We start from the raw sequence: 13,646 nt of genomic DNA, 5'->3' as shown, positions 1-13,646 counted from the left end.
TTTTCAGAAACCAACAGGTGTCAAATTTAATAAATTTTCAGTTCAATATTAAATTTGATATCCTGCCTGATATTCAAAATGCCTTAAATATTAACAGTGACATTTTTATACAGATGCAGTCACTGCACAGTTTTGAATGTCATGACAACATTGGGCTTTCAACGATTTCGTTGAACTGTTCTTTTTCTGTGGTAGAATGATTGTACAACATGCATCTTTAATAATAATAATAATAATAATAATAATAAACAACCACCAAGAATTAGGTGCCCAAGTTTTATTTTGGGTGTCTGAAATAAAAACAGGGTCAAAAAATATACACACACCAATTGAGATTATTAATTCAGTGGTGCTAAAAGTTTCAAAATGTCTTAACTTCCTGTTAGTGATCATGATTGACTACAGCTGGTAGCTTCTCTGTGAAAACATAAAAGGGGTTTGTTTGGCAGCTGTCATTATATTGACCAACACACAGTATAATGGGAAAGTCCAAGGAGATCAGTGCAGATCTGAAAAGAGGATCATAGATTTACACAAGTCAGGAATGTCTCTTGGATTCATTTCTAAACAACTGCAGATTCCAAGGTCAGTTATCAACGATTATATGTAAATACATTATTGGGAGGTGTAGCCACTTTGCCAAGGTCTGAAAAAAGACCAAAATGGTCATCCTCTGGTGATAGGAAATTGTTTTGGATGGTAAGAAACAACTCATGAACCACCAAGGCACAAGCTGCTGTCCAAGAAAGAAGCCCCATGCTCCAAAATCGACAACTTCAAGCTCGACTAAAGTTTGCAGCTGACCACATGGACAAAGGAAAAGCCTTCTGGAGGAAGGTTTTATGGTCAGATGAGACAAAGATCAAGTTCTTTGGACATAATGACCATTCAACCCCAAGAACACTGTACCAACTGGTAAGCCTGGTGATGGTAGCATCATGCTATAGGGCTGTTTTTCTGCCAGTGGAACTGGTGCGTTGCACAAAGTGGGTGGAATAATGAGACAACCTCAGAATTCTTCACCATAACCTCAAACCATCAGTTTAAATTAACTGAATTTCAATTTCATTGAACTCTATCAGTTCTGCCAAGAACAGTGGTCAAATATTCAACCAGAATTCTGCCAGAATCTTATTGATGGCTATCAAAAGCATATAGTCAAGGTGAAACTGGTGAAGGGACATTTAACCAAATATTAGTATGCTGTATGTATATTTTTACACTATCTGTATAATTTTGACCCTGTTTTGATTTCAGAAAACAGAAAAAAAAAATTGTATACCAAATAATTTTTTTCTATTAAAAATGCATGTTGTACAATCATTCTGCCTCAAAAAAAGAACAGTTCAAAGAAATAATTGAAAGCACAATATTGTCATGATAGTTATGTCCATGTATGTAAATGGATGACTGCAACTGTACAGTGCTATAAACATTTCACATTGTACACTGACATACACATTTAATTTCCCCATTAATATGCATCAGTGTTGAACTTGAACTTTGTCTTTTTTGCAGCTGGGGATGAACAGTAAAATGTTTACACATTTTATTGCTAACATTACACTCAATCTGATTATCAGTCTGAATGATCATTTGTTTATTTAACCCAACAATGTTGGACACAATGCAAAATGTGTGAATAATGACACAGTGAACATAAATCGAGTGCACTCTGGAATGAACAAGCTGAGCTAAGCCAGTGGAGAGCTGTGAATGCACATGACTTAGCATATACAGTAGCAGTCAAAAGTTTGGACACACCTACTCTTTCATAGGTTTTTCTATACTTTGACTACTTTCTACATTGTAGAACAAGACTGAAGACAAAACTATGAAATAACACATGGAACATGTATGGAATTACTATATGTGGTAAACAGAAAAAAAAAAAGTGTTAAACAAAATAAGTTTCATATTTTAGATTCTTCAGAGTAGCCAGTGTCTACTGTGATGACGCTTTGTACACTATTGGCACTATCTTAACCAGCTTCATGAGGGAGTCACCTGGAATGTTTTTCAATTAACAGGTGTGTCTTGTCAAATGTTACTGTAATTTCTTGTCTTCTTAAATGTGTTTGAGATCAAACAGTAAATAGTAAATAATAAAAACACAGTAAATAGCTCTATTCCACAAGTATAGTAATCCATATTATATCAAAAACCGCTCAACTAAGTAAAGAGAAATGACTTCCATCATTCCTTTAACGCCACACTCACAACCTGCTGTAAGTGTTTTGGACATACACTACCGTTCAAAAGTTTGGGGTCACCCAGGCAATTTTGTGTTTTCCATGAAAAGTGAATAGAAAATATAGTCAAGACATTTTTCTGGCCATTTTGAGCATTTAATTGACCCCACAAATGTGATGCTCCAGAAACTCAATCTGCTCAAAGGAAGGTCAGTTTTATAGCTTCTCTAAAGAGCTCAACTGTTTTCAGCTGTGCTAACATGATTGTACAAGGGTTTTCTAATCATCCATTAGCCTTCTGAGGCAATGAGCAAACACATTGTACCATTAGAACACTGGAGTGAGAGTTGCTGGAAATGGGCCTCTATACACCTATGGAGATATTGCACCAAAAACCAGCAGCTAGAATAGTCATTTACCACATTAGCAATGTATAGAGTGCATTTCTGATTAGTTTAAAGTGATCTTCATTGAAAAGAACAGTGCTTTTCTTTCAAAAATAAGGAAATTTCAAAGTGACCCCAAACTTTTGAACGGTAGTGTACACGGGTCGCAGGGTTTGGAAGCTCTCAGCTGTGCCGCAGTGTTGTGGTGAACCCGGGCGAAAGTTTGGGGGAGAAGTACGGGCAAAGTACTTGCTAAGTACAGGCTGCATTCGGCAGAGGATAAGAGAGAGAAAGTGATTGGGAAAAGATGGGACAGAGGCCACCGCCTCTGCCGCCTCGTGTTCTGATGTCAGTGTTCCTGTATGAGCAAAGCCAATATCGCTTCGTGCTGCTCCTCAGCTTCTATCATCTGTCTGTAAAGGTCCAACTCCCCCAGTCCTTGCGGCGGTATGGCGACAGCCATCTTCTTCCCTTCTACAATGCTACACGGTACATAATCGGTTCCTTGGTTCCTCCCCCAATATATACCCAGAGTCTTGCTCCTCATGTTGCATACAGGTTGCGTGCACTGTGTGCACACCACACATGGGGTAGAAAGTGAGATGTACTTCTGTCTTGGGGGCTGCAGAAATAGCAAGTGTGGAATACTTCTGTAGTACTTCTGAGGCACGTCACTCGTACAATGACCATGTGTCACTCGTACGTCTTACTGTCATCGCAAAAAGCCCCTACTAGCCATGCTGCTGACTTGGTTCAGGCATACAAGAGCAGTACGGGTCCCGTACGTAGTGTATGCGTTCTTGATTTTTCGCAAGACCCGTAGAATTTGCATGTGCAGGACCAAAAGTCTCCACGGCCAGTCTGCGACCTTCTACAGCGCTGAACACACGCAAGTGTCGCGCAAGTCTCAAGCACAGTTTTGCCAAATTTTAGACCGCCCGTAGTAGCACGTACAGCAGGTTGTGAGTGTGGTTTAAGACATGAAGTGTCTTAATTAATAAAAATAAAGAAAAAAAACATTGATTTAAAAGGTGTGTCCAAACTTTCGACTGGTACTGTAGATTTATTTAATAAAACAATAAATAAGTTTAAAAGGGGGGGGGGGGGGGCTGAAAATGTATTTAAAGTATATTTTGAAATATTTAAATAAATATTTTTCAAAACATTATCACAGACTAAAAGGGGTCAATGGACCACTGGTTAAGAAACACTGGTTTAAATATTCAGTCAAATTCACACCTAGGGGCAATTTAGATTAGCCAATTCACCTACTGGCATGTTGTGTGGTGGGAGGAAACCAGAGTGAACATGCAAAACTCTGCACAGAAAGTAACCTAAGGTCATGATCGAGCATGGAGCTATGATGCAGCAACGGTACCGGCTGCGGCACCATGCCACCCACAAAGACAAATGTAGATTCAAATTGCACACTACAGAAAAGCAATGCTACCGTCTGATATTGTGTAAAGTGGCATTTAAAAATAAATAAGTATATTTGGTGTTCATAGAACTGTACCATTTATTTTACACACACAGGGTTACATCCCTTCTCCAGTTCACTAGAGATCACATGGAATGTTACAATCAGATCTTGCATAAAATCTTTTTGCAGTTGAGAAAATGTCACAAAAAGACCACTTTTATTAATCAATGTATTGTCTAAAACCATTATTCGGTTTGAGATAATTAATGTTGAATATGTGATTCTTTGTTACATCGTTAACACTATCACCACACACTGTATATTAACTCCTGTTTAGGGAAAAGAAAAAAAATGTGGGGGATGGGGATCAAGAAGAAAATACAATGAACACTGCATATGTTATCTAACAAAAAATGCATTATTACTGTCCAGCCAGCCAATTAAAATTTTATTTGAATTACCGTTAGAAGAAGCTGAGAACAGTGGAGCTTGGTTTCCATGAAAAAAGCCAATAAAATGTGTGTTGGGGCAAAAACAAGTCTTTGTGTGTGGTGTGCCATGGTTCTGGTTGGATAAAAAGCTTGTGGGACGTAATGGATCATGACTCGCCATTCTGCACTTTGGCCACTGGCGGCTGCATGAAGTCTTTGAAAGGCCCCAGAGCCTCCTTCAGAGCAGAGCTGATCTCAGGAGACGAACAAGTGATACATTCTACCAGCGTGGGGTACAGAGCGATCACCTGAGCCCAGGTATTCCCATCCACTGAAAATATACATGCAAGTCACACAGCAAGTAGTATGGAGAAGGAGCAAGCGAGAGAGCGAGCGAGCAAGCAAGCGAGCAAGATCGTGAGCGCACAAGAGCAGCCATATAATAAATCCAGAAAATAAGGGGGGAAAAAAGATTAAAGCATGACAGGGGTGCATCCAAAAGTAGAATGACCAGCAGAAAAAAGAAATAAGAAATTATTTCATTCTCCTCTGAAAATTCTAATATAGACAACATTAAAATTGTTTGCATGAAACATTACATTAAAATTAACAGTCAACTGTATGTCTGTATGTATGTATGTATGTATAAAGTCTAATAGCTCCAAACCCAGCCAAGAAAAAGTATATTATTGATGTTAATAATGAAAAATATACTTGCCATTCTCAGGCTGTGTCTTTTTGAGGGAATCCATGAGTGTGCTAACAGCTTTTAAAACAAAAATGATTTCTGTCACTTGTTGCCTAAGAGAAGAAAAGAAAACAGGAAAAAATGGCATCAGACAATGTACATAATATCCATAAAGTCAAAGGCTTTGTAACTATCCATAGATCGTACACAGTGCAATATACATTTAAGATTAAAAATAAAATGGAAGCAGGGAGAAGACAGTTATCGGTATGGCTCAAGAGTGAGCTCTCTCTTTTAAAAAGTCATCTCAGGACTCAGATGCATATTTGTATGCACGTCTGTCTGTCTGCGTAGAATTACCTGGGGAGGGGGCAGCGACCGCTAAGCCTTTCATCTTCTACGTATCGGCGCAGCACGTCCTGAGCTCTGTGCAGTAGCACCGAGAGGGCCATGCGGGAGATGTAGCCTTCCTGTGGTGTGCTCACTTTATTACTGAAGGAGAACTGTAGCAGGGTCTCGAAACACACCTTAGAGAACTCTTCACGCATACGGATATCAATCTCTGCTTCTATAACCACAACCACATGAGAGGATTTTACATTGTATAAATATATTGTATCTAGCAAAATTATAGCAATAAATATAAAGATATTAAGATAGCAAACTACTTCTGTTAAAAGTTGCAAAGTCACTCCCACATATTTAGTTTCTATAATAAAATACCAAGTTTGTGGCAGACACTATACTGAATCATTTCATATACGTGTTAGCATATTTATTATAATGTCAGTGTGAGTATAATTTGACATCTAAAATGCCCCTTGGTGTCCGATTTATTAAAATCTACACTGTAATATCATATAAACAATAATAAAAATTGCAAGTAAACTACAATACAAAATACCAGTGAAAATGGCTTGATACTTTATGTAATCAAATTACAGTATGTATCTACCACACATACCTACAATATATGCACACATACATGAATGTATTCCAAAACACTGTGCCTAACTTATTCTCTACCTGTAAAGGAAGATGGCTGAGAATGGATGGACCCTCTGTTGAGCATGGCCATGATCTGACCTACAAATTCTTTGGGGAGGAAATTAGCGTACGGCAAAATCTCTGTACTGATCAACTGCACCACCTTGTGGACAAAACACACAAAAAAAAGACAGCAATCCATGAAATCATAATGTCATCACACCTCTCCGATGGAAAACAGTGTGGCTTTATACAATGTAAATTCAGTCCAAAAGTATTTATCTGATATTAGTTAAAAAATATGCCTTTTTAATATGAATAAGTACGATGCTGCTCGTGATGGTCAGTGTGGAAGAGATGACCAAGGTTACAACACTCAACATTTGCCTGTATATTATGGTTCAAAACAGGTGTAATTATTTTTCCAGATTGAAACTGAAGGGTAAAATCTTACCTCAACATCAATGGCTTCATTTTTCTGGAACTCTTGAATGGACAGGTTATCAGGAGGTGTACTGTAGACAAAAATTATGGCCATGTTATGATCCATAATTTTTTTTTTTTTAACTGGGTGAAGCTTCAGTTTCAAATTCTTAAAAATATATTCTTTGCTACGCGTCAGCTACACAATAGCTGTGCATATACCTTTTAGTGAAGAGGAAGTCCTCAAAGGCATTTGCCAGCTCAGGCCACATGGTGTCAAATTTGCCTGAGGAGGCATGTTGCCGGGCAACTGGAAGGCCGATGGAAAGAACTTTGAGCAGAGAGGAGACCGCCAGCTTCCATGTGCTTTCAGCAGGACATGCATATTTCAGGCCTAAAGGCATCGTCAGAGTCTACAGCAACAATTACAAAAAACAAACCAACCCACATTTTTTTTTTAATATAAATAACTGTATTAATGGCAAAAAGTTTGTGGACACCAGAACAGGTGTAAGGAGGTTTAAGATGTAAGCTGTAAGAGACTGTGATGTAATTGATGCATACTAAACAATTACCTTAATGATGTTCTCTAAGACTTTCTCAGTGATAACAGCTTTGTGACAAGCAGTTTTATGATACAGGTCTACCATCACCTCGAGAGATCTCTCAGCAAACGGCACATAGTTTAAGGCCACCCACTCAGCCTAGAGAAAGACAGGGAGAGAAATATGGGAACAGGTAAATAAACAAACAAGCATTTTGCACATATAATCCATGTGATGAAATCAAAAATCAAATAAAAAGCCTGACATCAATTAAAGCAAAACTAAAACATATGGGCAGACACACACAAATATTGTTAAAATCAAAATCTTATAATACACTGTCCTACAGTGGGATAGAGCTGTAGAGCAACTCAAAGTATTTTGGAGTTCTTTAGACTGCACACAGAAGTCAAAAAAAGCAATGTTGGTAAAGAAAGAACAGGATAAAGAATGAGTGTAAACTATGGCAGTGAGGCAAAAAGATAAGAGGATGTAGTCTTTTATGTCAAGTTTTGCCACTGAACTTCATTATGCTGAAAGGGGTCAAAGACAGGTGGAAGAAACTCACCGGTGCAAATAGTTGGATCTATAGTGGATCCATTTGACAAGTACAAAAAAACAACAAAAAAAAAAAAAATGAGAGAAGAGTGGTCAAATATTAACCGTTTCATATGGCAGATTAAGATTAATGACAGAACACTTGCAGACTGAAATGATAAAAGTATTGTGAAAACCACATCCTTACAAGTAAGGTCAATTAGGTCAATGAGTGAGAAAATTATCAAGGCCAAGTATATGTTTCAAGAACAAAAGAAGAAAAAGGGATAAAATCAGTGAGAGAATGGGATGGGGGAAATTCTGCATCCATGATAAAGATGACATCCTACAAGGGATTTTAAGTGCATTCAGATAAGTAAAATAAATGTCCCAATCAACCCCATTCCATTAGAAAATATCAGCCACATTCAAAGGCAATTCACAACACACACAATGAATTTAAAAAAACAAAACAAAAAACAAACAAACAAAAAAAACTGTAAATGCTCCACATTTAACAGATCCCAACCAAAATATCTTAGCTAATGTAAATGGAAACGCTGAATAATTAGGCAAAACATTACTAAGAAAAAAAAATCCCACCTGTAGAAATGGGTTTGTTCCTGTTATTATTCATTCAATTCCATTTTATTTACAGTATATAGTGCTTCTATTTTTGTCTCAAAGCAACTTTACAGAATTCCTGATATAGATTTACATATCAATAAAAGTTTAAGAGTAATTATTTAATGCAAGATTACTTCAGCGTGAGTTATATTGTGTGGTGACACACTAACCTGGTTATATTTAGCATTAGCCACATGCTTAGTTTCCATTTTGCCATACTGCGGGGGCTTGCAAGAGAATTCAACAAACTGCAGGAGCTGCTCAAAAATGGCAGGGTACATCACCTGCAGGGTCTCAGGGCCCACACAAATTGCCTGTAAAAATATAACATAAATGTATGTGGACACTTATGACTGTATGCTTTCCCATCTTTGTCCATTGATGTATTAGAAGACATTGCTGTAGCTAAATAACGCCATACCTACACCTAACCCTTCAGTAACTACCATGAAATATTTCAGCTCTCAGTTTTTCCAAAATGCTGTTTAAAAAAAAAATAAAAAAAATAAAAATAAATAAAAGGGCGGGACATGTATGCATTCTCAAAATTAAGCATATTCTATCTAAAACTTACTAATATTTAAAACATTATTACCACACTCTCCTGTTGCAGCAATAACACACAAGACACAAATATAGTATGAAGCCAATATTTATACGAAAATAAAATAACCCAAGTTACAGATGTGCAATGGAAAGCTTTTCTAATCTTTGTGGCCCAATATTGGCATCCAACATCCCTCACCTTCTGTAGCACATCGAGAGCTGTGAGAACAGCTTCTTGCAGACTGGTGAGCACTGCCTCTGTGTAGGAAGGCAGAATGAACGGTGAAGCATCTGAACTGATGGGTACAGACACTGCTCCGTGCAGTATAACACCCAGCTTACGCAAGTCCTCCATGCTAAAGCCACTTGCTATGTGCTGGTACAGAGCGGGGAAGATCTGGATCAATGCCGTCAGAAAGGGCTGACTGGGCACAAATGCCAATTTATCAGTATTGCCATTTGGAGGCCGTGTGCACTCTGTGCCCGTTCGGTACCATGTGCTCCAAGCTGACCACCACAGTGCAGAGTCATCCACCTCTTCCCCAGGAAGAGGAAGCTGAGCCTGGGCATTGTAGCGCTGCGCTAGCCGCTCTGCTAAAGAGTCTGAACGCATCAGAGGTCTCCCAGGGCCTGAGGATGTGAGAGAGTCCACCATGGGGACAGGGGGAAGGTCCACAGAACCCAAAGAGTCAGGTTTTTCCACATCTTTAACTGGTGTCACTAGCTGGAGAATTTCCTGAAAACTCTTGAGAGCAGCCAGAGAGACTTCATTATTTTTGCTGAGAGCTGCAGACTGGATGTGGTCCAACAGCACCTCCCATGCTTTGAAGAAATCACCTACACGAGTGTTTTGGGAAAGGATTAGCCACAAGAATGCATATTCGATAAACATAAGATAAATTGGTACAGAAAAATTAAAGGAACAGTGACTATGCTCATTCTCATCATTAAGCTTCAAAAGAGTTATCATCAGCCTAAATGCTGTTTAATTTAAAGCTGCATCTGGAAATTTCATGGATATATAGTATTGTGAAACAGGCTTAGGCACTCAAATATTTATACAGGATGTTAGATCTTGTCTAGATGTTTACAGTGTCAGTAGAAAAAGGCACATTTAGTACTGTTCCAAATGTTCATTAACAAACAAACAAACACATGGAAAAACTGTGGACACCTGATCGTTGCAGCCATATGTGGGCTTTTCCCCATGTGTGTTATCAAAGGCTAGAAGCACACAATTGTCTAGAATGTCTGTCTGCTGTAGCATTACAATTTCCTTTCACTGGAACCAAGAGACCCAAACATGTTCCAGCATGACAATGCCCCATGAGGACTTCGTTTTCTAAGGGTAAAGTGAAGAACTCAAGTGATCTACACAGAGGCCTGACCTCAACCCCACCCCAGGCCTTCTCACCCAACATCACTGTCTGACCTCATTAATGCTCTTGTGGCTGAATGAGCACAAATCCCCACAGTCACACTCCAAAATTTAGTGGAAACCCTTCCTAGAAGAGTAAAGGTTAGGAGATAAATCTGGAATGGGATGTTCAACAAGCACGTATGGATATGGTGGTCAGGTGTGTAGATCTTGTAGCAAACATGATCCACAAAATGTGCCAAGTTCTCCAAGATACTTGGGGAGGGGGGAAAAAAAAAACTTCCAGTCAATTCCCTTATAAATTTGCATGACAGTGTACCCAAGCGAACTGATGTAGATTTAAAAGAAAAAAAAATCATCCAAATTCCTCTAAAATGCCACACTGTCTCTTGGATATCAAGGATAAGATTGAATTTATATATTTTTGTGTGAAAGAAGCTTCTACCCAGTTGTCATTTCTCACCCAGTTGCTGCAGCAGATATCTCCTGGTGTTAAAGATTCGTGCTACACCAGCCAAGGTCAGGACCCAAGTTTCTGCCCACTGCTTCTCTGCAGTATCACGTGAATGGTGAATAAGGATGTTCCCGCCTCCTGATTCGATCTTCTCCTTATCGGCAGTGGTGGACGACTTCCTCACACAACCCAATAAGTGAAAAAGCACCTGCCAGGTTACAACATAAGGTATATTCTCAGATATAGTTTGTACATGTTTTCTAATGTTAAAATATTATTTTAAATATATTGACTGTGGTGATGATGGGTGCAATATGTCTTTAAATATTAACCTATTATGAACACTAATAACTAACATACTAGTTGCAATAAACCATGAACCATGTATTAAACAGCACTTCTCAGCCATAGTGTCAAAATTAGACAGTAACTGCTGTAGAAAGAAAAATACAAAAATACTGGACATTGTGTCCTTGTCAGACTTGCTACTGCAAAACATTTCAAAAACATTATAATGCTTTACAACAAGAGTAACAAATATTCTATCAGTTTGTCAACAGGGTACCTTCCACACTACTATGTGCCACGTGGGTTGCTGTAGCAGGGTTCCGTGGGCAGCGATTGTCGAAAACATTGTTTGGCCTGCACTTTTTCTGACGGCTGGCCGAGGATCCACACACAACTCTCCCAATTTGGCATAAAGACACAACCACAGGCAGTCAAATGGTGGAGCAGGATGGAAGGGTCGATTCAGAGGCTCCCCTTTTTCATGGGCCTGTTTTATCAGAATGGCTTCCTCTCGCTCCAGCTCCTCTGTAATTTTCTCTCCTCTTTGGAAGAAATAGTCTGAGATGTTCCACTAAAGAAAGAATAATGCAGAGGTGTGGCCATTAATGATGGTGCACCACACATGATGACTATTCTCATCATCATGAACATTTTGTTCCAAAATATGATGTGAGCAGTTTTTAAAAGTTGGTGTATAAATGTAGTAGATGGTAGAAGTACTCTCACCAAAAGGCCTATAGAGGTCAAGCTGATGTTCAGTTCCTGGTTTTGAAGACCAAAGCTGCCAGCTACATCAACAACAATCTGGAGGCATGTACAAGGCATAGTGGGAAGGAAGTCCGTCACCACTAGTTGCAGGCACTGGAAGGCTGTTCTAATTAAGGATTCACTAGAAACCAAAGCAAAGACAACTTAATGAATAGGAATTGGGAGGCAGTAGCAAAAAAAAACTAAACCAAAACAAACAAACAAACAAACAAACAAACAAACAAACAAACAAACAAACACCCATCCAACAAAACACCCTTATCAGGTAAGTGCAGTTAACATTGCCAAAACCTTGTCACTGCTTCTTCTGCATCACACTCTTTCAGGATAAACCTCTTTTTTTTTTTTTACAAACATACATTGAGGGAGATGCACTCGGGTAACTAATCTGTCCACTTTATTAGGAAAACCTGTACATTCATTTAATTACCTAAAATCACCCAATCATGTGGCACCACCACAATGCATAAAAACATGCAAACAGAGTTAATGTTCACATCATACATAAGAATTAAGAAAGGTGTTCTCTGATTTTAACCATGATATGGTTGTTGGTGCCAGATGGGCTGGTTTGAGTATTTCAGAAACTGGCATTATCATGCACAACAGTCTCTAAAGTTTAAAAGAATGCTGCGAGGAAGAAGACGACGACCCACAAACACACCATCCTGTAAACGGAGGGCCTGCAAGCTGAAACAACTTGATGAGAAAGCTCAGAGGAGAATGATCAGGCTGGTTTGGGTTGACAGGAAGTCTATAGTAACTCAAATAAGCACTCTTTACAACCGTGATGAGCAGAAAAGCATCTCAGCATGCACAAAACATTGAACTTTGAGGTGGATGAACGACAACAGCGGAAGACCACATCAGGTTCCACTCTGAGAATCTGAGGCTATCATGGGCACAGACAAACTGGACAGTTGAAAACTGGAAAAAGACCAGGTGATTATTTTTCTCATTTTCAACTGTCCAGTTTGACTGAGTCTGTGCTTATGATAACCTCAGATTAGAGGTCTGCGCGGGACAGAATTTTCAGTCCCGCTCCCGCCCGCTCCGGCATTGTGCAGTCCCGCTCCCGCAAAGAATTATGATTTTCAGTCCCACTCCCGCCCGCCATATTTTGTCCCGCTCCCGCCTGCAAATCCCGCATGATGCAGACGTTCGTGTTATTTCTCACGAAAGTTCTTGTCATTGGCTTGGGGAATTAAACATGCTGAGCTTAGCTGAGCTCTCCACTGACCGATCCTTCACCTAGCGCACGTAGCGAGGGTGCACGTTGCCAGGCGGCATGCGCAGCTGAGGCTTTACAGAGATACCCATTGTGAGCTTCACTAGAGGAGCTCTGGCTCTTCTGCCATGATCGGAGATCTCAAACACGGAAGAGCGGAAAGGAATCGGAAACGTACGCGAGATTAGACCACATCCGCAAATTTAGGCATCTTAAAATGTTTTTATTAATGCCAAATAAAATATCCAGCACAAATTATATATGATAGACATAAATTAATAATTTATACATTTTATTTTAAACACGTTTTTAGTTAGCGGGAATGCAGCTTATCACCTCTCCCGCCCGCTCCCGCATTGTGCACTCCCCCTACCGCCCGCAATGAGCTTTCAAAATTTGTCCCGTGCCGCACTGCTTTGCATAGTGCAGGGCTCTACCTCAGATTCCTGTTCTTCTCTGACAGAAGGGGAACCCAGTGTGGTTGTCTTCTGTTGTAGTCCATCGACCTAAAGGTTCACGATATACTCATCATGGCTGTAAAGGTTGTCAAGTTAATATCATCTTCTTGGGAGCTTGTACCAATCTGACCGTTCTCCTCTGACCTCTCTCATCAACAAGGTGTTTCCACCCACAGAACTGTTGCTCACTCAATGTTTTTTTGTTTTTTGCACCATTTTGTGTAAACTCTAGAGACTGTTGTGTGTGAAAGCCCCAGGAGATCAGCAGTATCTGAAATACTCAAACC

General features: G+C 39.4%; 1 protein-coding gene across 2 annotated transcripts in view; it reads right to left on the bottom strand.

The window, feature by feature from the left end:
• Positions 1-13,646, bottom strand: part of mon2 (MON2 homolog, regulator of endosome-to-Golgi trafficking) — a 95,134-nt gene continuing 81,488 nt past the window's right edge. The window contains exons 23-34 of one of the 2 annotated variants that reach the window (XM_060914577.1): positions 11,632-11,794; positions 11,183-11,476; positions 10,627-10,825; positions 8,985-9,622; positions 8,410-8,553; positions 7,106-7,234; positions 6,753-6,943; positions 6,562-6,622; positions 6,147-6,270; positions 5,481-5,688; positions 5,151-5,233; positions 1-4,763 (exon numbers count right to left, since the gene is read on the bottom strand). In XM_060914577.1, coding sequence (XP_060770560.1) covers positions 4,600-4,763; positions 5,151-5,233; positions 5,481-5,688; positions 6,147-6,270; positions 6,562-6,622; positions 6,753-6,943; positions 7,106-7,234; positions 8,410-8,553; positions 8,985-9,622; positions 10,627-10,825; positions 11,183-11,476; positions 11,632-11,794 — 2,398 coding nt within the window. In that variant the 3' untranslated portion in view covers positions 1-4,599. Of the gene's footprint in view, positions 4,764-5,150; positions 5,234-5,480; positions 5,689-6,146; positions 6,271-6,561; positions 6,623-6,752; positions 6,944-7,105; positions 7,235-7,457; positions 7,662-8,409; positions 8,554-8,984; positions 9,623-10,626; positions 10,826-11,182; positions 11,477-11,631; positions 11,795-13,646 lie in introns of those variants that run through there. The other variant, XM_060914578.1, reaches the window with a different exon arrangement.

The sequence above is a fragment of the Neoarius graeffei genome, chromosome 2, assembly GCF_027579695.1.
Source record: "Neoarius graeffei isolate fNeoGra1 chromosome 2, fNeoGra1.pri, whole genome shotgun sequence".
NCBI classification, from domain to species: Eukaryota; Metazoa; Chordata; class Actinopteri; order Siluriformes; family Ariidae; genus Neoarius; species Neoarius graeffei.
The sequence above is the reverse complement of the archived record's forward strand: the minus strand, read 5'-3'. Positions and strand labels throughout refer to the sequence as shown.